Here is a 25,412-nt window from a genome sequence, read left to right on the forward strand (position 1 = left end):
ATGTCTCGGACCCGTGTGGATTCAAAACTTTCACTGTAGCCTGTTTATGAAAGAGACTTGATGTTTCAGGTAACAGCCACTGAGATTAATAGGCCTCTGGGGTGAGGAGTTATGTTCAACTCATTTGGTTGGACTATGTTTAATATTTATTCCAGTTGTAGGTTCCAGAGGCTGCAGATTCCTCTTATCTTTTTGTCTGTTGACTGAGCTTCCCTAATTACTCCTCCTCAGTGGGACTGAGTCTGACAAATCTTTCAACTCTAATTTACCTTTATCATAGAAGCGTCCAGCTGGTGTGCTGCTAAGGAGTAGGGGAGCAGATGTGTTCTATAGTCTTATTAAATCTTAGTCTTTTGGTGACCCATGTCCCTGGGCTGTCACTTCTGCAGATGTTTCTTAATGCTCCCTGCCTTGGAGAATGAGGAAGGCTCGTGCTGGGGGGTGCAGTGGGGGGAAACTCTTCCTTCAGGTGGGGTAGGGCTCTGGTTTAATATTTGCCATGGACAGTTCTAGAGGACACTTGGCACATTTCACTGCTTCTGTGCCCAGACCCCTGTTGGAACCACAAGGGGTCCTTTCTTGCTTTCTCACTGTGAGAACCTGGAGAGGCTCCTAGAGGTAAAACCCATCAAAGCATGAAGGCTTCCCAAAGGCTGCAGCCTGTAAGATGGCACTCCCATGCCACACGCAGCTCCCAGCCGCTCATCCAAATTACCATTTAGTGTTTCTGTCAGCTCTTGGCTCCCGTGGCTTCTGCCACGTGTGAGCAGCTCCTGGCTGTGCTTCTCTGGTTTCTTGTCTGCCTGCAGTTTCAGTAGCAGCTTGCCCTGTGACCTCAATTCTCTTCTGGGTCTAAGGAAAATCTGAGAATCTCAGCTTTGTTGTTGTTGTTCTGGGGGCATAGATGGCAACATGTAACATCTTTCCATGTTGGAACTGAAACTGAAAGATTTCTATTTTTACTTATGTATTGTTGATAAGGTGTTTTCAAATAAATATATAATATTAGAAGATCAGGATGGGGTCAACTTTCATTTAGAGATAAAAAAGTTGATGGACAATGATATTAAATGACTTGTAATGGATGATATGTATATTTTACAGAAATTTGGTATGTTAAGTTTAATAAAATATATGACTTATGAGTGAGTGGGTCCGTGTGTTCTGGTGACGCATGGGTTGCCTAGAGGCTGGAGGCTGAGATTCTGCTCCTCTCAGAACCAACTGAGTGCTTAGTGTAAGTCTGACTTTGAGTCCAAAAGCTTGAGAACCTAGGTTGGGAATCCCTGGTGTAAGTCCCAGGGTTCAAATGCCAGAGAGCCTGGATGTCTTCATCCAAGACAGGGACAAGGTGTTGCAGCTCCTCTGGGGGAGACCAGTTCACCTCTGTGTTTCCTTTTCCCTGCTAGCTCAACAGGTGGTCTCTGCCCTTGCTAAAGCCCCGTGTTCTCCATTGAGTCCACTGAGACTCACACAGAAGTCCAGCCTCCTCTGCAAACATCCTCACAGACACACCCCAAACCATGCTTCCAGAATTTTAGGTATCCGTAACCCAGTCAAGTAAATACCTAAAATTGACTATCACAGAGAGCCTTTTAAACAGAAGCATAAATTTTTACATCTACAAAATCTGATAAGAAAATAAATTTGGGGGCCAGTGCTACGGCGTGGGTTAGGCCTCTACCTGCAATCCTGCCATTCCATATGGGTGCTGATTCGAGTCCCAGCTGCTCCATTTCCAATCCAGCTCCCTGTTAATGTGCCGGGGAAAGCAATAGAAGGAAGCCCAAGTGCTTGGGCGCTTGTAGTCATGTGTGAGACCTGGAAGAAGATCATGGCTGCTGGCTTTGGCCTGGCCCAGCCCCAGCTGATGTGGCCACTGGGGGAGTGAACCAGCGAATGGAAGATCTCTCTCATTTCCTTCTCTTTCTCTACCTCTGCCTTTCAAATAAATAAACAAGTCTTTAAAAATAAATAAGTACATAAATTTAAATGTCTCTCATATTTCTGCATATTCAGCACACATTTTCTATATGTTTTCAATTAAGTACTTTTAAAGGAAAAATAAAAAATGGGAATTTAAAGTATATGAATGATTGTCACTGAGAAAGACTGAATCACAAAGTCTGTGTCTGCCATTGCTGAACTCTGAACTCTGGGCCAGGCAGTATGTGAGGTGTTTTCTATGCAGCCTCTCATTTAATTCATGAAATAGCCAAGTATTTATGAAATCTAGCCTTAAAGAAGTCAATTGGTATTTCCAAAGTCTGTTCTGGGCTCTTTTGTTTCTTTCTGTAGATATTCTCCTTAGGAGAACTCCCTGACTCTTGGAACTCCTTTACCAAGTGTTACTGACTCCTAAGCCTGCATTTCAATCCCCAGCCTCCCTTCAGTTTTACCAGAGTAATATCACCTTACTGCCCATTGGGTGCCTCTGCTTATTCCATAGACACCTCTAATTTCACATGCCTTCTCCCCCAGTATTCTCTCTCAGTGAATGGTGACAGCTATTGCTTTACCCTGAGGAGTGAGATTCGTATTTGAATTCCTGTTGATTCTGTTTTCAAAACAGATAAAAAATACTTTTACTTCTCCATGTTTTTACTGTCATTGTCAAAATTTCTGTCACCTCTGATTTTTGCCTAGAATTCTACAATGTTCTCTTATCAGGATGTGTCTTCTCCAACCCATTCTACCTGATACAACCCCAGTGAGCTCTCTTAAGTATAACAATGGCTCCTGAGTGCTCTTAGAATACATTCAAAACTCCATACCATGATTTTTGGAGCTTTTGATGACACTGCCTCTTTGTGTCTAATTCTTTGACTTTTCCTCCTTCCTTCCAAATATATCCTCTTTGAGGATACTTATTTTTCTTTAAATTTCCAATCCATATGCTTTTTTACCCTCTACATTTGTATTCCTTATCTGGAATAATTTTTCTTTTTAAAGATAGTGCTTCAATAATCTCAATTTTTAATTTGTGTCCTATCATAAGCATCATTTCTGATAAGAAGCCTTCTCCGTGCCACATCACATCAACTTACGCCCCTAGAATTGCCCTTACCATAATATATATACTTGGCTATACATTTGCTATGTCCTTCTTCATAGTGGTCAGATCCCTAAGGACTTGTCTACATATGTTCTTTTTTTTTAAAAGATTTATTTTATTTATTTGAAAGATAAAGTTACAGAGAGAGGCAGAGACAGAGACAGAGAGAGAGCTTTTCCATCTGCTGGGTCACTCCTGAAATGGCCACAACAGCCAAAGCTGAGCTGATCCGAAGCAAGGAGCCAGGAGCCTGTTCTGGGTCTCCCACATAGGTGTAAGGACTCAAGCACTTGGTCTTCACTGCTGTCCCAGGCCATAGCAGAGAGCAGGATTGGAAGTGGAGCAGCTGGCACTCAAACTGGCACCCAAATGGGATGCCGATGCTCTAGGGCAGGACTTTAACCTGTTGTGCAAGTGCCAGCCCCAGGGCTTGTCTACATATATTCTTAGCATAAACTACAATGTTTGACACCTAGTAAGATCTTGATAAATATTTGATGAATAAATGGGTGAAAGTGTTTGTCTATCAAATGGAAACCCTCGATTTTAAGACTCAAGATTTTTTTTTTAATTCTAAGGTAGTGCTCTAAGCAGCTGCACTTTGCTGCTTACATTTCTAAAACATTAATGGAGTTTATAATATAAGGTGATAACAACTTAAAAAAAAGGCAGAGAGGAGCCAAGTGTATTTAGGAGAAACTCATACAAAGCATAGTTTTAATAGAAAAAGCTGAAAAATCTATTGGTGGTAAATTTAAAATTTATTATCATAGGAAACTTTTAAAAGATTTATTTATTTATTTGAAAATTAGAGTTACAGAGAGGAAAAGGCAGAGGCAGAGAGAGAGAGAGAGAGAGAGACAGAAATCTTCCATCTGCTGGGTTGCTCCCCAAGTGGCCACAATGGCTAGGGTTGGGCCAGGCAGAAGCCAGGAGCTAAAAGCTTCAGTAGTTTCTCTCACATGGATGCAGAGGCCCAAGTTGGGCCATCTTTCACTAATTTCCCAGGCACATTAACGGGGAGCTAGATCAGAAGTGGGGCAACCAGGACTCAAAATGGCACCAATATGGGATGCTGGCACTGTAGGTGGCAGCTTTACCCACTGTTGTAGGAAATTTAACGCCATAGTATTTGCTCTTCTGTGAGCTATACCAGTAGATGTCATCTTTAACTGTGTCACTCAATTTCAAAATAAAATATCAGCAGGAAGATTGAAGTCAAAATAAAATGTTTTAATGAAAATTCATAGTTATACAGACTCATGTTACAAGGGGATTTCCCCCCTCCTTTCTCTTTAAAAATATAACACTTTTGTTTGACATTAAGATACTAGTCTAGAACTATGCAAAAGTAATTCTTTGTATTTGTTTGTCCAACAGCAAGGCAGCAGGAGTCCTGTATGTGGTAGAAACAGACTTGCAGAGTGCTTTCCATCCTTCAAGCCAGGACTGTAATTCAGTGCCTCTCTTTTTTCTCTTTACATTTTTTCAAATAAGGTTTATTTTTAAGGCTTTTCACCTTGTAGAATGATCTGAGCATTGTTTAGTCAATGTTGTTATTTGACAGTATGTGCATTATTGCTTGAAATTGCTTACTTATCATAAGTGTAGTGCAGTGTTGCAGAGGCCCACTCTGCCCTCAGGGTTCTGTAACAGCCTAGTTCAGCCCACCAGTGAACTATTAACTGCTTACCAAGGAAAAAATAGTCCATCATCAGCATGTATATATTCATTCATTACATGTCATAGGGGTAACACTACAAATACTGGGTTGGTTTCTGTTTTTTTTTTTTTTTCTTTCATTCTTTTCATTTTAAAATGGTAGGTGAAAAATTCTCCCTTTCTCTCTTTGACCAATACCTAGATCTAGTTTGTATCCAATTCTCCAACCTGGCAATGTATTTTTTATCAAGGAAAGGAGATGCACAGTGGAAAACACTACCAGAGCCTAGTCCAGGAGACATGGTACTGAAGTTTAAAATAGTCTGTGAGGCATGAAACTAAAATAACTCATCTTAAAACAGAAGCACTACATTAGACAGTGGATGAGCCAGGTGGATTAAACCTTGTTTCTTATTGGTTGCTATGGCATTTGAATGGCTGAGCTCTGCTTCTCTGGTCTGTGCTTTGATCCAGATCTGGAGTTTTGCCATCTTGAAGGCTCTGCTTGCCCAGTTAACTATTGGCAAGAACTAACTGGAAGATTGGCTTATGGTACCTATTCAGTCAAAAAACAAAATGAAATACAATTTCAAAACTCTCAATAGTGTATACATTTATATTTCACAAATAAAGATTTTTGAATATGTTAAAATCTCTAAGTCTTTAATGGAAAATTTAAGTAATTCAATGGTTAGGTCAATGTCCTTTCTATAAGTACCTTTCAGGCGTTCATGCAAGGAGGAATCACACAGTTACTAAAAATCCAGATTTCTTGTCTGCTCATCCCTCTGTTCTGTCTTTGAAATTCTGATTCTCTGGTAGGGCCCAGAAACCTGCATTTTAACAGCATGCTAGGCAGTCTATGAGCCACCTTTTGAAAAAGAAAAAAGTTCTCTAAATGAATTGTTCTGATCTAATCCTATAAAATCATGCCTTCTTCTACTCAAAGTCTGCATTGTTCAGACTGTGTTGTTAGTAGAAGCACATTATGGGGTTTTGTGACCCTGAGCAAATTCCTTCCTCCTCAGACCTGGGTTTCCTCATTGTAAACAGCAAGGATCAGCAGCTTGTCCAGCAGAACTGACAAACGAGCTCCTTGCACAGGAGGAAAGGATATTTTCCTTTCCTTTCACGTCCATCCATTCCTCCAGATTTGCTGTGTTGTACAAATCCTGTACCTGCTACTAATATGATTCTTCAGTCTCTGCTCATCTAGATTTTACCTGTTGTTTGAACTTGTTATTCAAAATCAGGTGTAAATGCTACTAAAAATCCTGCCTGTCCCCAAAAGAAAATAGTCTTTTATTACGCAAACTGACATACCTTTAAAATACCGTGTTTTGTGGCACTTACTATGTTCTGTGTAATATACTTATATCTGCACTTCTACCTCTGCTTAGTGGGTTTTCAGATTGTTTCCCTTTTGTGTCCACATAAGTAAAATACATTTGTTTTTTTTTTCTTTTTTTTTGACAGGCAGAGTGGTGGACAGTGAGAGAGAGAGAGAGACAGAGAGAAAGGTCCTCCTTTTTCCGTTGGTTCACCCTCCAATGGCTGCAGCGGCTGGCGCGCTGCGGCCGGCGCACCGCACCTATCCAAAGGCAGGAGCCAGGTGCTTCTCCTGGTCTCCCATGGGGTGCAGGGCCCAAGTACTTGGGCCATCCTCCACTGCACTCCCTGGCCACAGCAGAGAGCTGGCCTGGAAGAGGGGCAACCGGGACAGAATCTGGCACCCCAACCGGGACTAGAACCCGGTGTGCCAGCGCCGCAAGGTGGAGGATTAGCCTAGTGAGCCACGGCTCACTAGGTTTGGTTTTAAAGTACTCATTGGTGGGGTAGGGGCTGTGGTGCAGCAGGTTAAGCCATTGCTTGGGACACCTGCATCCCATAGCAGAGTTCCAGTTCCTCTGCTTTCAATCCAGCTTCCTGACGATACACTTAGGACAGTGCCTGGCTTTGAGCTGGCCAGTATAGGCTATTGTGGGCACTGTGTGAAAGAGTGAACCAGCAAATGAAGATCTTCTCTCCCCCTCTCCCCCTCTACCCCCTCCCCCTCTCTCCCTCTCCCCCTCTCTCCCTCCTCCCTCCCTCCCTCCTTCCCTCCCTCCCTCTCTTCCCCTCTCTCACCCCTACAACCCACCTTGTCCCTATCCCCTGACCTCTCTGTCTCTCTGCCTTTCAAATAAATAAATCTTACAAAAATTTTAAAAGTGCTCATTTTTAAAGGGTATAGGAAAGAACAGCATTTATTAGACAATTATAAAAACTCTGACATTCTCATTAAGTACTCAATCAGTATACAATTACTAAACATTTAGCATTGACCTTGCAATCTGCTAAGTCCTATATTTGCTTGGTACTATGAAGACAAAGCAACTAAATAATTGACTTTTTGTTGGAATCTTCATTAGGTTATATAGATATCCCTTTATTGTGGCTAATCAATTGGCAAATTAGATGTTAAACATCTGTCACATGAATCAATGAACCAAAAAAGACCCAAAACCATACATACATTTCATCTGAGTATACATGCCAGCAGTCTATGTGGAATAAAGATATGTTACATTATCTTTTTAACACTATGAACTGTTCTTTCTTATTGAATACATGTGCAAATAAATGGGCACAAGCATTTGGGTAGTTTTAAAAATCAAAAGATAGAACAAATTATAAAATTTAAATGATGTGCTTCTATTCTGTTCTTACATTTCAGATGATGGAAAATTATCCTTTGAAGAATTCAAAGCCTATTTTGCGGATGGCGTTCTCAGTGGAGAAGAATTACATGAGCTCTTCCATACCATCGATACCCATAATACTAAGTAAGGATTTTTTTAACACTAGATTCTGTAATTGAGGTAGAGAGAGCGTGAATGAGCACATGCCCATGAAGATGAAAGAAGAAAGATGTAGTGTGCACATTTTGTAATGCTTACCTAAGTTTAATTCTGAGATAACCCCTCTTTAATAATTGAAATGCTCTGAAAAACAGAATAATCTTCAGGGAGATTTCCTAAAGTAGTTTTAGATCATTTCCTTTTTGAGGAATGTAAAACAAAAGGAGAGAATATAAATAATTCTCTCATTAATAAGCAAGTGGAATTTTGCTTTGTTACTTAGGTGTCATATCAATTTGCTTTGTTTAAAACTTGTTCTTAGATGATACTTTTCAGAGTGAAATAGGGGTATTCTAGCTGTTATCTGGACAATTCAGGTGCTCAATTCCAAATCATTGTAAGCTAAGAAATGCAAGTAATTCAGGACACAGAATTACCCCTGAGTAGTCAAAGCATACAATGATCTTCCCATATTTTCCCCTAATACATCTCTCTTTTACATTAATGTAACACTTATGACTGTTCTACATTAATGTAACATATAAGAGTGTTCTATTTATATACTCATTGTGCTTAAAAATATACAAAAATGAGGAGTTCCAAGATATTGAACAACTGAATTATGCTGCTTGTTTTGAGTAAATGAACCAAAACACATTATTTTTATGTGAAAAAAAAAAACATTCCAGTCATGCCTTGAGACCCATAAGTGTGACTACTGCTTGAACAATCATTATCTTGCTTTTGGCAAAGTGTGGTGCTAGTTCCAGGCAGTGAGACAGCATGCCAAGAAAATGCTCTTGGGCTACATCTATGAATACACTTGTTCTTCAGGCAAGCTATTAAGAAAAAATTAAAAGATTAAATTCACTTTCCTCAAGCTGCTGAATATTTTTAAAACAGCCAATTTGAGATCTGCTTCTTGCATTTCTTCTATCTCATCATCTTCATAATCTTGAATTGGGGTGTCTTTTTCATTTGGGGGCATCATAGTATCTTCCTTCTTCTTGTTACCTCGGTTTCTGCGTTTGTTTGACATTGTGGAGATATTCTTTGGTTTCTTCACTGTGGTGCTTTTTCTCGTTATACTATGACTCTAGATTAAGTGGACTGTCTGCTTTTGATGGATCCTTAGAGGCTGTGATGGGTGTGGCCAGAGAGCTCTGTTTGGTTCTTCAGGGTTAAGGATGTGCCAAAGGTGACACACCCAGATTGTTCTCTTGCTCACTTTCTCTCTCTCTCTCTCTCTCTCTTTGACTCAGTTGGGAAGTAATTCCACACAGCTGAGTGGAATTGAGGGTAGTTGATGTATGAAATCTGGCCCCTGTGGGTATTCGTCTGCTCTACCCCTGGGACCACACAAAGAGTTTATGCAGCCCTCAGTGTGAAGATGTTCTCAAAAACAAATTCTTGAACTACAGAAATCCTTAATGGACAAGATAGAAAATCTCTCTCCTGAAAATGAAATATTAAGGAGGAATCAAAATGAAATGAAACAACTAGTAGAACATGAAACTGTGATAGTGACGAGAAATCATAATGAAATGAAGAATTCAATAGATCAAATGACAAACACATTAGAGAGCCTTAAAAACAGAATGGGAGGAGCAGAAGAGAGAATATCAGACTTAGAACACAGAGAACAGGAGAGTATACAGTCAAACCAAAGAAAAGAAGAGGAAATTAGAAATCTAAAAAATATTGTCTGGAATCTACAGGATACTATTAAAAAACCCAACATTCGGGCTCTAGGACTTCCTGAAGGCATGGAGAGGGAGAAAGGATTAGAAGGCCTTTTTAGTGAGATACTAGCAGAAAATTTCCCAGGTTTGGAGAAGGACAGAGACATCCTAGTACAGGAAGCTCATAGAACCCCTTGTTGTTGTTGCTCTGTTTGTTCTACATAAGACCACTGGTTGAACTCTGTAATCAATGCACAATCATTCTTAGGCATTTAAAATTAACAGAAAGTGATCTCTGTTAAACATAGGAGTGGGAATAAGAGAGGCAGGAGATATATAGGTTGGCACATGCTCACTCAGACTTACCTCCAATGACAGAACTAAAAATGTGCCAGGGGATTTCAACTCAATCTTACCAAGGAGGCAGGTACCAATGCCAGCGCACTTGGTAAAGTGATAAGTATAAATACACAACCAATCAAAAAGATAGGGTATGTGTCGATGAGATTTCACAAATAAAACCAGTGTAAGCAACTAATGAAGGATAGAATTAAAAGGGAGAGAATGATCCTGCGGGGGAAACAGGACACACAGCAGACTCATAGAATGGCAGCACTCCTGCCTCAGAATCAACCCTTGGGACATTCAGATCTGGCTAAAAGGTCCATGAGAGTCTCACAGGCATGGAAAGCCATGACACGGTGGCAAAAAACAATCTAAATGAAAGATCCTGGTGAACAAGACCCCAGCAGATGGAACAGGCCATCAAGGAGAGAGGCGCCTTTCTCTGAAGGGAGGAAGGAACCTCCACTGTGATAAGGCCTTGACTAAACAAGTTCAGAGTTGGTGAACTCAAGGGGCTTCCATAGCCTTGACAGCTCATGGCAAGAGCCTCGGGTGATAACTGACGTCATAAATAAGAGTGCCAATTGTTAAATCAACAACGGGAGCCACAGGGTACATGCTCCCCACGTAGGATCTCTGTCCTCAATGTGTTTTACTATGAAACTTAAAAACAACACTACTAGTCGAACAATACCCTATACCTTGTGCGGTTGTGTGAGTGCAGCCTGTTGAAATCCTTGCTTAGTATATACTAAGTTGATCTTCAGTATATGAAGGTAATTGAAAATGAAACTCGATGAAGGGCAGGATGGGAGAGGGAGTGGGAGAGAGGAGGGCCAAGGGAGGGAGGGAGGTTGGGGAGGGGAGAGCCACAGCAATACAAAAGATGCACTTTGTAAATTCACATTTATTAAATAATAAAATAACTATATAACAAACAAAAAAACTTAATACTTTACCCTTTTAGTATTTTTTATGTTCTACTTAAAACTATTGGTTGAACTCTGTGATTAATACACAATTACTTGTGGGGAGCAACTCGGACTAGACTAAGTTACTGGAATTAAGACTTATTCTATGCATCTGCTCTCCCACAATATGGCACTGGGAGAGGAGTAAAAACAACTTTTATACAGCTGCCTCCAGTTCAACCAGTAACCTGCAGGAGCTGATCCCGCTCCTGATTGGAGGAGAGCAGTGTACTCGGCGTGTGGGTAGCAGAGTTGGGATTGGTGGAAGAGGACTATAAAGGAGGAGAGAGACAACATGCACCAGGAACATCTAAGGGGAACATCCGAATAACATCTGAGCAGCCCCCGAGAGAACCGGCCGGCGGTGTGCCGCTCCCCCACGGAAGTGGGGAAAGTGGCAGGGGGCACCGCCCTTCCACGGAGGTGGAAGGGTGGGCAGCCAACCCGGGAAGAACCAGCAGCAAACCCGGGAAGGGCCGAGCAGACAAAAGAACAGCGCAGGGTCCTGTGTCGTTCCTCCGTGAAGAGGGGGAGCGACATTACTCTTAGGTGTTTAATTAATGCTATAACTAGTACTCAAATAGTATTTTACACTTTGTGTTTCTGTGTGGGTGCAAACTGTTGAAATCTTTACTTAATATATGCTAAATTGATCTTCTGTATATAAACATAATTGAAAATGAATCTTGATGTGAATGGAAGGGGAGAGAGAGTGGGAGAAGGGAGTGTTGTGGGTGGGAGGGAAGTTATGGGGAAGGAAAGCTATTGTAATCCATAAGCTGTACTTTGGAAATTTATGTTCATTAAATAAAATAAAATAAAAATAAAAAAGAAGAAAAAAAAATGACCAAAAGAGATCCTTACCACGACACAGTGTAATCAAACTCACCACAGTGAAACATAAAGAAAAGATCCTAAAATGTGCAAGAGAGAAACGTCAGATTACTCTCAGAGGATCTCCAATTAGACTCACAGCTGACTTCTCATCAGAAACCTTACAGGCTAGGAGGGAATGGCGAGATATAGCCCAGGTACTAAGAGAGAAAAACTGCCAGCCCAGAATATTATATCCTGCAAAGCTCTCATTTGTGAATGAAGGTGAAATAAAGACCTTTCACAGCAAACAGAAATTGAAAGAATTTGTCGCCACTTGTCCAGCCCTGCAAAAGATGCTTAAAGATGTGTTACACACAAAAACACAGAAACACGGTCATCAATATGAAAGAAGGTAAAGGAAGGAAACCTCACAGCAAAAGATCACAGGAAGTTCAAAACATATATTAGAAAATATCTTTGGCAAGTGGCAGGGCAAAGTTACTACTTATCAATAGTCACATTTAACGTTAATGGCCTGAACTGTCCAGTTAAAAGACACAGATTGGCTGATTGGGTTATGGAAGAAAACCCACCTATTTGCTGCTTACAAGAAACACATCTTTCCAACAAAGATGCATACAGACTGAAAGTGCAAGGCTGGAAAAAGATATACCATGCCAACAGAAATGAAAAAAGAACGGGCATAGCCATCTTAATATCAGACAACATAAACTTTACCACAAAAACTGTTAAGAGAGACAAAGAGGGGCACTATATAATGATTAAGGGATCAATCAATTCAACAGGAAGATATAACGATTATCAAAGTATATGCACCTAATTACAGGGCACCGGTTTATTTAAAAGATCTGTTAAGTGACTTAAAGGGAGACTTAGACCCCAATACAATAGTACTGGGGGACTTCAATACTCCACTCTCAGAAATAGATCAACAGGACAGAAGATCAACAAGGAGACAGTAGATTTAAATGACACTATAGGCCGGTGCCGTGGCTCACTAGGTTAATCCTCCACCTTGCGGCGCTGGCACACCGGGTTCTAGTCCCGGTCAGGGTGCCATATTCTGTCCCGGTTGCCCCTCTTCCAGGCCAGCTCTCTGCTGTGGCCAGGGAGTGCAGTGGAGGATGGCCCAAGTGCTTGGGCCCTGCACCCCATGGGAGACCAGGATAAGTACCTGGCTCCTGCCATCGGATCAGCACGGTGTGCCGGCCACAGCGTGCCGGCCGCAGCGGCCATTGGAAGGTGAACCAACAGCAAAGGAAGACCTTTATCTCTGTCTCTCTCTTTCTTACTGTCCACTCTGCCTATCAAAAAAATAAATAAATAAATGACACTATAGTCCAATTGGATCTCACAGATATCTACAGAATTTTTCATCCTACACAGAAAGCACTTACATTCTTCTCAGCAGTACATGGAACCTTCTCTAGGATTGACCACATACTAGGCCATAAAGCAAGTCTCAGCAAATTCAAAAGAATTACAATCATACCATGCAGCTTCTCAGACCATAAAGGAATGAAGTTGGAAATTAGCAACTCAGGAATCCCTAGAGCATATGCAAATACATGGAGATTGAACAACATGCTCCTGAATGAACAATGGGTCATAGAAGAAAGTCAAAGAGAAATCAAAAATTTTCTGGAAGTAAATGAGGATAACAGCACAACATACCAAAATTTATGGAATACAGCAAAAGCAGTGTTAAGAGGAAAGTTTATATTAATAGGTGCCTACATCAAGAAATTGGAAAGGCACCAAATAGATGAGCTTTTAATTCACCTCAAGGATCTAGAAAATCTACAGCAAACCAGACCCAAATCTAGTAGGAGAAGAGAAATAATTAAAATCAGAGAAGAAATCAACAAGATTGAATCCAAAAAAAAAAATTACAAAAAATCAGCCAAACGAGGAGCTGGTTTTTTGAAAAAATAAACAAAATTGACACCCCATTGGCCCAACTAACTAAAAAAAACAAGAGAAAAGACCCAAATCAATAAAATCAGAGATGAAAAAGGAAATGTAACAACAGACACCACAGAAATAAAAAGAATCATCAGAAATTACTACAAGGACTTGTATGCCAGCAAACAGGAAACCTATCAGAAATGGGTAGATTCATGGACACATGCAACCTACCTAAATTGAACCAGGAAGACATAGAAAACCTAAACAGACCCATAACTGAGACAGAAATTGAAACAGTAATAAAGGCCCTCCCAACAAAGAAAAGCCCAGGACCAGATGGATTCACTGCTGAATTCTACCAGACATTTAAAGAAGAACTGACTCCAATTCTTCTCAAACTATTGAGAACAATCGAAAAAGAGGGAGTCCTCCCAAATTCTTTCTATGAAGCCAGCATCACCTTATTTCCTAAGCCGGAAAAAGATGCAGTATTGAAAGAGAATTACAGACCAATATCCCTGATGAACATAGACGCAAAAATCCTCAATAAAATTCTCGCCAATAGAATGCAACAACACATCAGAAAGATCATCCACCCAGACCAAGTGGGATTTATCCCTGGTATGTAGGGATGGTTCAATGTTCAGAAAACAATCAATGTGATACACCACATTAACAGACTGCAGAAGAAAAACCATATGATTATCTCAATAGACACAGAGAAAGCATTTGATAAAATACAACACCCTTTCATGATGAAAACTCTAAGCAAACTGGGTATGGAAGGAACATTCCTCAATACAATCAAAGCAATTTATGAAAAACCCACGGCCAACATCCTATTGAATGGGGAAAAGTTGGAAGCATTTCCACTGAGATCTGGTACCAGACAGGGATGCCCACTCTCACCACTGCTATTCAATATAGTTCTGGAAGTTCTAGCCAGAGCTATTAGGCAAGAAAAAGAAATTAAAGGGTTACAAATTGGGAAGGAAGAACTCAAACTATCCCTCTTTTGCAGATGATATGATTCTATATTTAGGGGATCCAAAGAACTCTATAAGAGACTATTGGAACTCATAGAAGATTTTGGCAAAGTAGCAGGGTATAAAATCAATGTGCAAAAATCAACAGCCTTCGTATACACAGGCAATGCCATGGCTGAGGAAGAACTAAGATCAATCCCATTCACAATGGCTACAAAAACAATCAAATACCTTGGAATAAACTTAACCAAGGATGTTAAAGATCTCTATGATGAAAATTACAAAACCTTAAAGAAAGAAATAGAAAAGGATACCAAAAAAAAAAGAAAAATCTTCCATGTTCATGGATTGGAAGAATCAACATCATCAAAATGTCCATTCTCCCAAAAGCAATTTATACATTCAATGCAATACCAATCAAGATACTGAAGGCTGCCTTCTCAGATCTGGAAAAAATGATGCTGAAATTCATATGGAGACACAGGAGACCTTGAATAGCTAAACCAATCTTGTACAACAAAAACAAAGCCGGAGGCATCACAATACCAGATTTCAGGACATACTACAGGGCAGTTGTAATCAAAACAGCATGGTACTGGTACAGAAACAGATGGATGGACCAATGGAACAGAATTGAAACACCAGAAATCAATCCAAACATATACAGCCAACTCATATTTGATCAAGAATCCAAAACCAATCCCTGGAGTAAGGACAGTCTATTCAATAAATGGTGCTGGGAAAATTGGATTTCCACATGCAGAATCATGAAGCAAGACCCCTACCTTTCACCTTACACAAAAATTCACTCAGCATGGATTAAAGACTTAAATCTATGACCCGACACCATCAAATTATTAGAGAGCATTGGACAAACCCTGCAAGATATAGGTACTGGCAAAGACTTCTTGGAAAAGACCCCAGAAGCACAGGCAGTCAAATGCAAAATTAACTCTTGGGATTGCATGAAATTAAGAAGTTTCTGTACTGCAAAAGAAACAGTCAGGAAAGTGAAGAGGCAACTGACAGAATGGGAAAAAATATTTGCAAACTATGCAACAGGTAAAGGGTTGATAACCAGAATCTACAAAGAAATCAAGAAACTCCACAACATCAAAACAAACAACCCACTTAAGAGATGGGCCAAGGACCTCAATAGACCTTTTTCAAAAGAGGAAATCCAAGCGGCCAACAAATACATGAAAAAATGTACAAGATCACTAGCCACCAGGGAAATGCAAATCAAAACCACAATGAAGTTTCACCTCACCCCGGTTAAAATGGCTCACATTCAGAAAAATACCAACAACAGATGCTGGCGAGGATGTGGCAAAAAAGGGACACTAACCCACTGTTGGTGGGAATGCAAACTGGTTAAGCCACTATGGAAGTCAGTCTGGAGATTCCTCAGAAACCTGAATATAACTCTGCCATTCAACCCAGCCATCCCACTCTTTGGAATTTACCCAAAGGAAATGAAATTGGCAAACAAACAAGCTGTCTGCACATTAATGTTTATTGTGGCTCAATTCACAATATCTGAGACCTGGAACCAACCCAAATGCCCATCAACAGTAGACTGGATAAAGAAATTATGGGACATGTACTCTATAGAATACTATACAGCAGTCAAAACCAATGAAACCCGGTCATTTGCAAGAAGATGGAGGAATCTGGAAAACATCATGCTGAGTGAATTAAGCCAGTCCCAAAGGCACAAATATCATATGTTCTCCCTGATTGGTGACAACTAACTGAGCACCAAAGGGGAAACTTGTTGAAGTGAAATGGACACTATGAGAAACAGTGACTTGATCAGCTCTTGTCCTGACTGTTGATGTACAATGTAATACTTTATCCATTTTAGTATTTTCTCTTTGTTTTGTTCTAGTACTATTGGTTGAACTCTGTAATTAACACACAATTATTCTTAGGTGTTTAAATTTTAACTGAAAATTGATCTCTGTTAAATATCAGAGTGGGAATAAGAGAGGGAGGAGATGTACAATTTGGGACATGCTCAATCGGACTTGCCCCAAATGCTGGAGTTAGAAATGTGCCAGGGAATTCCAATACAATCCCATCAAGGTGGCATGTACCAATGCCATCTCACTAGTCCCAGTGATCAACTTCAGTTCACAATTGATCACACTGATAGGTCTAAGAGTCAAAGGGATCACACAAACAAGAATAGTGTCTGCTAATACTATCTGATAGAATCAAAAAGGGAGAGAGTGATCCAACATGGGAAGTGGGATACACAGCAGACTCATAGAATGGCAGATGTCCTAAATAGCACTCTGGCCTCAGAATCAGCCCTTAAGGCACGCGGATCGGGCTGAAAAGCCCATGAGAGTATTTTAGGCATGGAAAGCCAAGACACTCTGGGGAAAAAAAAAAAAGACCTAAATGAAAGATCTCCGTGAGTGAGATCCCAGTGGAAAAAATGGGGCCATCAAAGAAGGAGGTACCTTTCTCTGAAGGGAGGAGAGAACTTATACTTTGACTATGACCCTGTCGGAATAAGGTCGAAGTCGGTGAACCCAAAAGGCTTCCATAGCCTTGGAAACTCATGACTAGAGCCTAGGGAGATTACTGACACCATAAACAAGAGTGTCAAATTGTTAAGTCAACAACAGGAGTCACTGTGTACTTATTTCTCATGTGGGATCTGTCCTTAATGTGTTGTCCAATGTGAAGTAATGCTATAACTAGTACTGAAACAGTATTTTTATACTTTGTGTTTCTGTGTGGGTGCAAACTGATGAAATCTTTACTTAATATATACTGAATCGATCTTCTGTATATAAAGATAATTGAAAATGAATCTTGATGTAAATGGAATGGGAGAGGGAGCAGGAGATGGGAGGGGTGCGAGTGGGAGGGAAATTATGTGGGGAGAAAGCCAATGTAATCCATAAACTGTACTTTGGAAATTTATATTAACTAAAAAAAAAAAAAAGAAAAAAAAGAAAAGCAATGCAAAAAACAAATAAATAAAACAGCCAATTTGTAAATTTTTGATCATTGTGGAATTTAAAATTCATAAGGAGACTTAAGTATTTTTGTCAGAAACAGTATTAATGGGTAATTGTATAAGAAATTCAATTCTGATCTATACATTCAGTATATCAAGCAAATAATAGTATGGTGGTACAATATGGAACTGGCTTATAGTTTAGTGAGAAATAGATTCACTGATAATTTCAAAACACTGTTAAAAAATATATGAGTGATGTGTGCACAGAACACTTTGGTATTACAAGGGAGGGAATGTTGGTGAAGTTTGGTAGGCTGTTTAAACAAGATGGGTCATTATGGGAGAGTAGAAATTACCTAGGCAAAGGAAGCAGGGAAAGAAGAATATTCCAGCCAGAGGGAGCAGCATGAGAAAAAGCCTGGAAACATAAGATGAAGGGGAGCAACAGGTATTTTATTTTTACTGAAGCACCAACTATAAGCTTCAGAATGGAAGGATGTGGGTCTGGAGAGGAAACATGAACCAGCCAAGAAGGAATTTGTATTGTGTGATTGCAAAAGAGCTTCAACTTTATTCCGTTGGCCAAGGAAGCTGTTTGTAGGTGATTATGGCTCTAGTGAAGGACGAGTTTAAAGGGGTGAAGACAGAAGAAGATTGCAGATGATTTTAGCTGAATATTTAGGTCTCTGCTGGGGAAGAATGTTTATACATAAGAGAAAGGAAATCATTATCATTCTGAGAAATGACACTTGAGAGAAAAAAGAACAGAGGCTCCCTTTGTTTCTCAGATGTTGGAAAGTTCAGATTCTAATACTTCATCATGCATGCTGATTATTTCTTGCTCATTATACTTGTTGTTAAAGTGTTAACAATATCTGCATTTAGCACATTCCTTGAGAGGCATAGTTCCAGAATTGCAGATTTTCCAATTTATATTTACTAATGTTAGTGAAAAACAAAATTCTCAATAGATTTTGTTGGCCTGATTTTGCTATTTTTATTTTTACATTTACTAATTTGGATTACTTGGCATGGTTTTCAAGGTATTAAGGACATATATATATGTCATGACTTATAGAATAAATCTAAGGGAATAATTATTATTGCCAGTTGTTCTCTGGCATTAGAAAAAATTTGTATTCAATGATCATAATGATATTCAACCTAATTTGGAGCTAACATATATGAGATAGAGGCTTCTAAATTATATTCATAAAATTCCACTGGGGGAAAAAGGTGTCAATGTCAAACTTTGATCTTTTAAAAAAATCAATACAAACACTGGCACAGAAGTTTCAGAGCTTTACTTTAAGCAAGTGATAACTTTTATCTTTGCATAATACAAGTTTTAATTGCTTTAGCAATTGTGCTACATATGCCCATTATTTTTTTCCTTCCCACACACCTTCTAAGAAAATATGCTGTCCTTCCAAATCCTGCCACTGCTCAATATTACCCAACTACTCTAGCCTAATCCAGAGCATAGCCTGGCCTGAGGGAGCCAACTCATACACAGGCTGGACTTCAGCAGTCAGATTCACTGATGGATTGTTTGTGGTGGAATGAGACAGTTGAGTCCATGTCTGCTACTGAGGTCCCTACGGCTGCCTGGTTCCTGCCCCTTTCAGTGTCTGCTAGTTTAACCTCACCATAGCTTCCATAAATCAGTACCTATTTGATAACTACATTTTCTAGAACTTACTTGAGTAAATTCTATTGCTTGCAAAAGTATATTCTAAGTATTCAGTTCATTTTGCCATCTGGGAACCTAAGTCTCTTCACTGAAAACCTTATATTTGCCGTGTTTGGAAATTGACATATCTACTTTGAAAATATTTGGAAAGAAAGCAGAAAAATATCTTGTTTCTGAGTCAGATATGCTTAATCTTCATTTAAAAGGAAAAAAAGAAAATAATTGTTAATCGTCTAGTCATTTTAGTTAGCCTTATTGTATCTCTTTCAGCTCCATTAGAAAACTACATTTTTTTTCAACTTTTATAAGAGTTAGCATTCAGAAAAAAATATACAGATTCCTCAACAGTTAAGTTTGGAAAAAAATAGCAAAAGCTAAATCTGCGCTTTGGTAGCTTACAAATTAAGACCACTATACCAGATGGAAAGCAGGAATAACAACAGGGACCATCATTAGGTCCAGGGGAAACTTCCATGGTTCACCAAAAGTGTTCTCACTCATGTCAGAAAACCAGCATATCTAGCTTTCTCAGCTAGAGGGAGATATGAAGAATTCAGCATAAATTCTTTGGGGTTAGTCACAACAGAGACAGAGAGAAAGATGCCCCTGGAGACCAAAACAATTGTATTGTTTTGGAAGTTCCAGGTTGTCAGGCAGAACACATGGTAGGCCAGATGGAAGTTTAGCTGCTGGTTGAGAGAGTGAGCATACAGCCAGGGGTCCCACAGCCTTCAGGTGCAGGCTGTTACCAGAAATAGATAACTGATGTATTCAGGTCAAGAGATCTTTATTCCAAGATAAAATAATTTCTGGGTGCTGAACATTGAAATTTCAACCCAGTATTTGTTCAATCACTGAAGCACACTAACGCAACAAAAATATCACCACCTACAGAAAGAGCTACCTCTGAAAGTTTAAAAAGCTCTTTCTTAAACTAAACTGTAATTTGTGTTTCTAAACTTCCACTTAGTTCTGCTTCTTAGGGCCATTCAGAATACAAATATTTTATGACATGTCTTTCTAATAGTTGAAAGCAGTTTTCATGCACCAATGATGAGATAAGTTCCCTTAATAATTGAAAAGTAATGATATAAGACTATTTGTTTCAGATGGCAGAACTTTACTCCTGAAATGTTGCTTATCCTATACTATTACATAATAATGAAATTGAAAAGCTTGAAGAGTTGTTTAATGAAACCAATTTCTTCCTTGAGTTATCCTCCTTACTGCTTAAGCAGACACATTTTCTGGGAAGTAGAAAAAGACGGCAAGGTCATTACTCATAGAATAAGCAATAGGTTAGTTTGAGGAGTGTGCAGCACAGCCTGCATGACAGTGTGGGTAGAAAGTTGACTGCAATTCCAATAGTAGACAAGAGAGATCTTTGTATTATCACAACCTAAATCATCTTCCACTAGAACTGAAGACTTAGAAAGCAGCACCATTCTGAAGAATGCAGCAGGCCACAATCTCAGGTGCTAGCTAAGCAAGTATGGTTTTGCTGAGGAACACAAGTGAGAATGGATTGAGAGAGAGGGAGAGGGGAAGAGGAAAAGGGACAGAGAGAGGGAGAGGGAGAGAGGAGAGGGACAGGAAGGGGGGAGAGGGAGAGAGGAGAAAGGGACATGGAGGACTAAAGGGATACAGAGAGGAAGAGGGAGAGAGGGAGACAGAGTAGGGAAGAGGAGGAGGGAAGGGGGTGGGAGGGGAGAGAGAGAGAGAGAGAGAGAGAGAGAGCAAAGTGAAAATCTATGTCCAGAGTACATCAAGCTGCAGTGGAGTAGACAGACTGAATGTTTAGGGCTGAGATCCAGCAGTACAGATATGGCTAAGGAGCCCTAGCAGAAGGGTGTTATAAATATTCAGGCATAGCCTAAACTGGCCATGAGGAAACTAACAGAGAACTCAGAATCCAGATAAGACATTTCTTTCTATCTATGAACAAAGCTAAGCTATAGGAACTAGGGGGTGGTCTGGTCTCTGCCCAGGTAACCTTCTTGGCATAAGCAGATAGGGCCAATAGACTTACACTGTTTTCAAGACAGATGCATGGGGTTTAGAATGTGATTTTGTATGCCAAATGAGGGGTGCATGGTATCAAATTGGCCAAAAGCTACAGAGCTGGAGAGAACACATTTCCATTTGATGAATTTTCCTCTGCTTCTCCTAGGCTCTGCTTGATGGAAGTCACAAGAGGGCAAATAATACCGTAGTAGACAGAATTTTATTGGCTGTGAGTGACAGAAATATAAATTAAGTGGACTTAAGGAAACAGTTAGCAGTCAATTGTCTGGTAAACCCAAAGATAGGTTTCATGTGTGCTGGGGCTAGCTGCTCAAACACTGATGCTTGAAATCCATCTCCCATCACTCCTCTTCTCACTGTTTTGGCTGATGTCTTGGTGGACTACACGGCTGAGAGGTCAAGATGATTACTAGAAACTCACTGGTCGTATTGCCAGGAACTTTGCAAGTTCTCAGAGACTGCTTTTCTGTATTATGTGTCCCATCAAAATCTTGATCTTGAATCATGTTAGCCCAGTTTGGATCTTGTGTCCATCTGTGAATAAATCACTGTTTGTTTTCTGGGAAATACAATGTGAAATGGAACCAGAATGTTGTTTCAGAATAAAGGGGAATCTATCCTGGGCAAGTAAAATGTGAGCCTCCTACAGATCAAATAACCACTTCCTCAACCTCAAAGACTTCTCTTCAGCACCACATATGGCTTGGGAAGCTTGACCTCCAGAGAGTTCCTCCCAGGTTTGGGATGAATTAGGAAAACCAAAAGTTTTCCATAATTGAAAAGACAGAAATCAGGGAGAAAGCTTTGCTGTGTCAGGCATCTTGGTCCTTCTGAGCTGTCCAGGGTCCTAAGCTCTTTCTCTCTCACCCTTCCTCACCTCATCCTTTGATTGTGTCTTTTCCTAGTGATACTGCTTTCCTACATTCTTACAGGCACAATGGTTGTGATGATGCCAATTTCTGCTCTTTTTCATGTACCAGGGCTTTATTTCTTTAGGCATAGCCAAAATTGAGACTTACATCTGTTCTTTATTCCCTTGGTCATTTAGCATAATCGTTCATCTAGTTTTGATATTCCGGGAGGTTCTCACATATTGCTTTCTTTGTTTTCTCTGAGAATTTAAAAATTAAAAAGAACTATATACACATGATTAAGGGAAGCACGATTTGATTACATCCTATAACAGGTACTGTGTTTATCACAGTTTTAGGGATGGTAGTCTTTTCAGCTTACCAGGATTCACTCTAATCTATCACAGGGTCTCCAGCTATGGATTCCATTTGTTCATGAGAACTAACATGGTCATCAGATTACTTCTTATTCAACCATGGTTTGGATGTGTCTTTCATTTTAATAACTGTACAAACTCATTTACTTGCTCCGAATATCTTCCTTTGGCTCACAAAAATATGGAAAGAAAAAAAACCAACAGTTTATTTCCTGAGAATACTTTTAAAATTCTTTTCTTTCCTAGGAAGATATTTCATTGGCACCATGACCATTCCTCCTAAATCAAGCCACTTCACAATCCACAACGTGGATTGAGTAAGAGAATTCCTCCATGGGGGAAGGGTGCAGAATCACCCAACAAATTTCTCCTTATAATTAAGACTAGCATAGTTTGGGGGATTTATAAAGGAGAGAATTTAAGATTTTTTCCAATGTCATGAAAATGGCTTATCCTTAGTTATAGTTTCAGAAAAGAAGTGCTAATTTTATGTAAACAGACAGTAGTCAAGCCAATTTGTATCAAGGTAGACATTATTTCAAAAATAAATTAACTTCTAAAGGAAATATTTAATTTATCATTGATTGAGAAAACACATTTATTGAGTGACTATGTGCCAAACACTAACTTGTATCATCTCATTTCATCTTCCCAAAAGCCAAATATGAAGGTAGTGTTATTGATAGGATACAGTTCAGTAATCCGAAAAAGAAAGTTAAATTAACTGCCCACACAGATGGTATCTGTAAGGCCCTGAGATGTTCTCAGGTGTGTCTGAAAACAAAACTCAAACTCTATTCATTATCATGCTACTTCAATGTGATTTCCTATTTTAGCTGTCTTTTTATATCATAAATCAAAATATTCCAACACCAGTTTAAAAATCACTTTCAGGCCTTTTATTCTGGAGGAAACAATGGTTAATCCTCTGTAGCAGTAGGATATATTTGGATGTACAGCATAGAAGTAATTGCCTTAATTGATGCCTTTATCTTTTTACTTTTTATATCTATTATGTAGGGTTTTTAGAGTGTGGGAGTTGCTACAATGAAGAAATGTTATTCTTTTTTCTGTGGACATTATTTCCATTCTTTGCACATTTTCCTTCCCTCTGTCCTACCTGTATACCTGGAATTCATCTCTGGTTTTAGATCTAGTGCTCTTAACTCCCTCTGTTCTACCATTTGTTTTTGCCTTATTTTCTCCATTGTTCTTGGGAGCACTCGCAGAGTTTTACTGTTTCTTTGAATCAGGTGTATGAAGACCTTTGATTTCAAACTACTTAAGACCTTTTTTTTATGCTTAATCATATCCCGTAAATTACTTTCTGTTTGTTATCTATTCCTCCCAATAAAGAGCTTGAGTTACCCTTTAATTTTTATTTTTCAGACTTATTTTATTTGAAAGGCAGAATTACAGAGAGGCTGAGACAGAGAGGTCTCCCCATCCTCTGGTTCACTCCCCAGATGGCTGCAGTGGCCGGAGCTATGCTGATCCAAAGCCAGGAGCCAGGAGCTTCTTCCGGGTCTCCCACATGGGTGCAGGGGCTCAAGGATGTGGACCATCTTCCACTGCTTTCCTAGGCCATAGCAGAGAGCTGGATTGGAAGTGGAGTAGCTGGGACTCCAACCAGCTCCCATATGGGATGCAGACACTGCAAGCTGCGCCCCCCCCCCTTAATCTTAATTAACTCTCTCTTACCATTAGCCAAGAAACAGTGCCTGAGGTAAAATTACTGATCAGAATGAAAACTGCCTACTGAGGAATCTATGTGAATTATTTATACACATAAGTGCAATACTCTTTTCTATCTCACCATTGTCACTAAATGGATGAAACCAATTCAATAAAATTATAATTGTAACCCCTTTTCGATACATGGTGCTCAATTCTTGGACAGTTTCTTTCTACATATCCAATTCACCAGAAAGATCTGTCCTTTTATTTTTTCAGTCTTCACTGCCACTGCCTAAGTACAAGCTTTCTGTCTTTTACAGTAACATTATTTTCAGGAGTGATCAGTATGGCAGAACATTTGGAACTGTTCTCTATGACTCTTCAGGTTTTCAGAATTTTTGAAATAAGTGTGTATTACAAATAACCAGAAAGCTGTTGATTGCTTTTGAAGTGAAGGGTTTTTTAAATGTATTTATTTATTTGGAAAAGAATTGGGGTGGGGGGAGAGAGAGATGGATCTTCCATCTGCTGATTCACTCCCCAGATATCAATAAAACCAGCACAGGGCCAGACCAAAGCCAGAGACCTGGAATTCTATCCGGGTCTTCCATGTGAGTGGCAGGAGCCCAAGCACTTGGTACCATGTATCTCATGCTATGCACTTTGCCTGAATAGCCTTGCACCTCTACTCTGTATAGCACAGTTTTCCAGGCTTGAAGGACTTTTCAACTCAATAAACAACAATGAGGCAACCTGGAAAGAACTCAGGAGCTTGCCAGGCTTGGGTTTAACTCCCTGCACTACCTATCGATGAGGACTTTGAGTGATCATTTTTTTTTTCATTCTATCTTAATTTTATTGGCTGTAAGAGGAGTCAGTGTAAGAAGCCATTTTGTGAAATTTATCAATAATAATAATAAGGCCACAAAAAAGTAATGATGATGATTAAGATATGTTAACTAGCCTTTCCTTCATTCTTGGACAATTTTTCTCCAAATATTTGTAATTATAGTTTTGCTTTCACAGGTTACATTTAATTTTTACTATGATTTGTCATTTGGAATTTTGTGTTTTATTTTTTGCTTACTGTTTTATTAGTATATTAATCTTGTCACCAGATCTAAATATAAATTCTTTTGAAAAATGATCATTGTTCTCCATTACTTCCAGCAATTGCTGTAATACATTCGATAAATATTTGGTTAATTGATACAGAAACAGGATATATTGATTAGTTGTAAGAAAGGCATGATGTACATTGCTGGTGACTTTTGGAGTTTAGACCCTGGCTGACTGTAATACCATTAACAGATCCTATCAATAAAAGAGAGCTGACACATTCTGGTTGAGAGCAGAGGATGATAAATCTGGCTTTTGACTCTTAAGCAACTTCAAAGTTTACTTATCTTTTAAAATAATACTCTATTTATGTGAATAACAAGCTGTGTAATACAGTTTGAATGTAAATGGGGATTATTTCCTTCTTTTATGGGACACAAAGTGTATTCAAATGAAGAATTTTT

General features: G+C 39.4%; 1 protein-coding gene across 1 annotated transcript in view; it reads left to right on the plus strand.

The window, feature by feature from the left end:
- NECAB1 (N-terminal EF-hand calcium binding protein 1) overlaps nt 1–25,412 on the plus strand; it is a 228,087-nt gene that overhangs the window by 39,541 nt on the left and 163,134 nt on the right. Inside the window, exon 3 of the mRNA XM_002710683.5 lies at nt 7,434–7,542. Within this exon, the coding sequence (XP_002710729.2) occupies nt 7,434–7,542 (109 nt within the window). The remainder of the gene's footprint in view (nt 1–7,433; nt 7,543–25,412) is intronic.

The sequence above is a fragment of the Oryctolagus cuniculus genome, chromosome 6 (genome assembly GCF_964237555.1).
Source record: "Oryctolagus cuniculus chromosome 6, mOryCun1.1, whole genome shotgun sequence".
NCBI lineage: Eukaryota > Metazoa > Chordata > Mammalia > Lagomorpha > Leporidae > Oryctolagus > Oryctolagus cuniculus.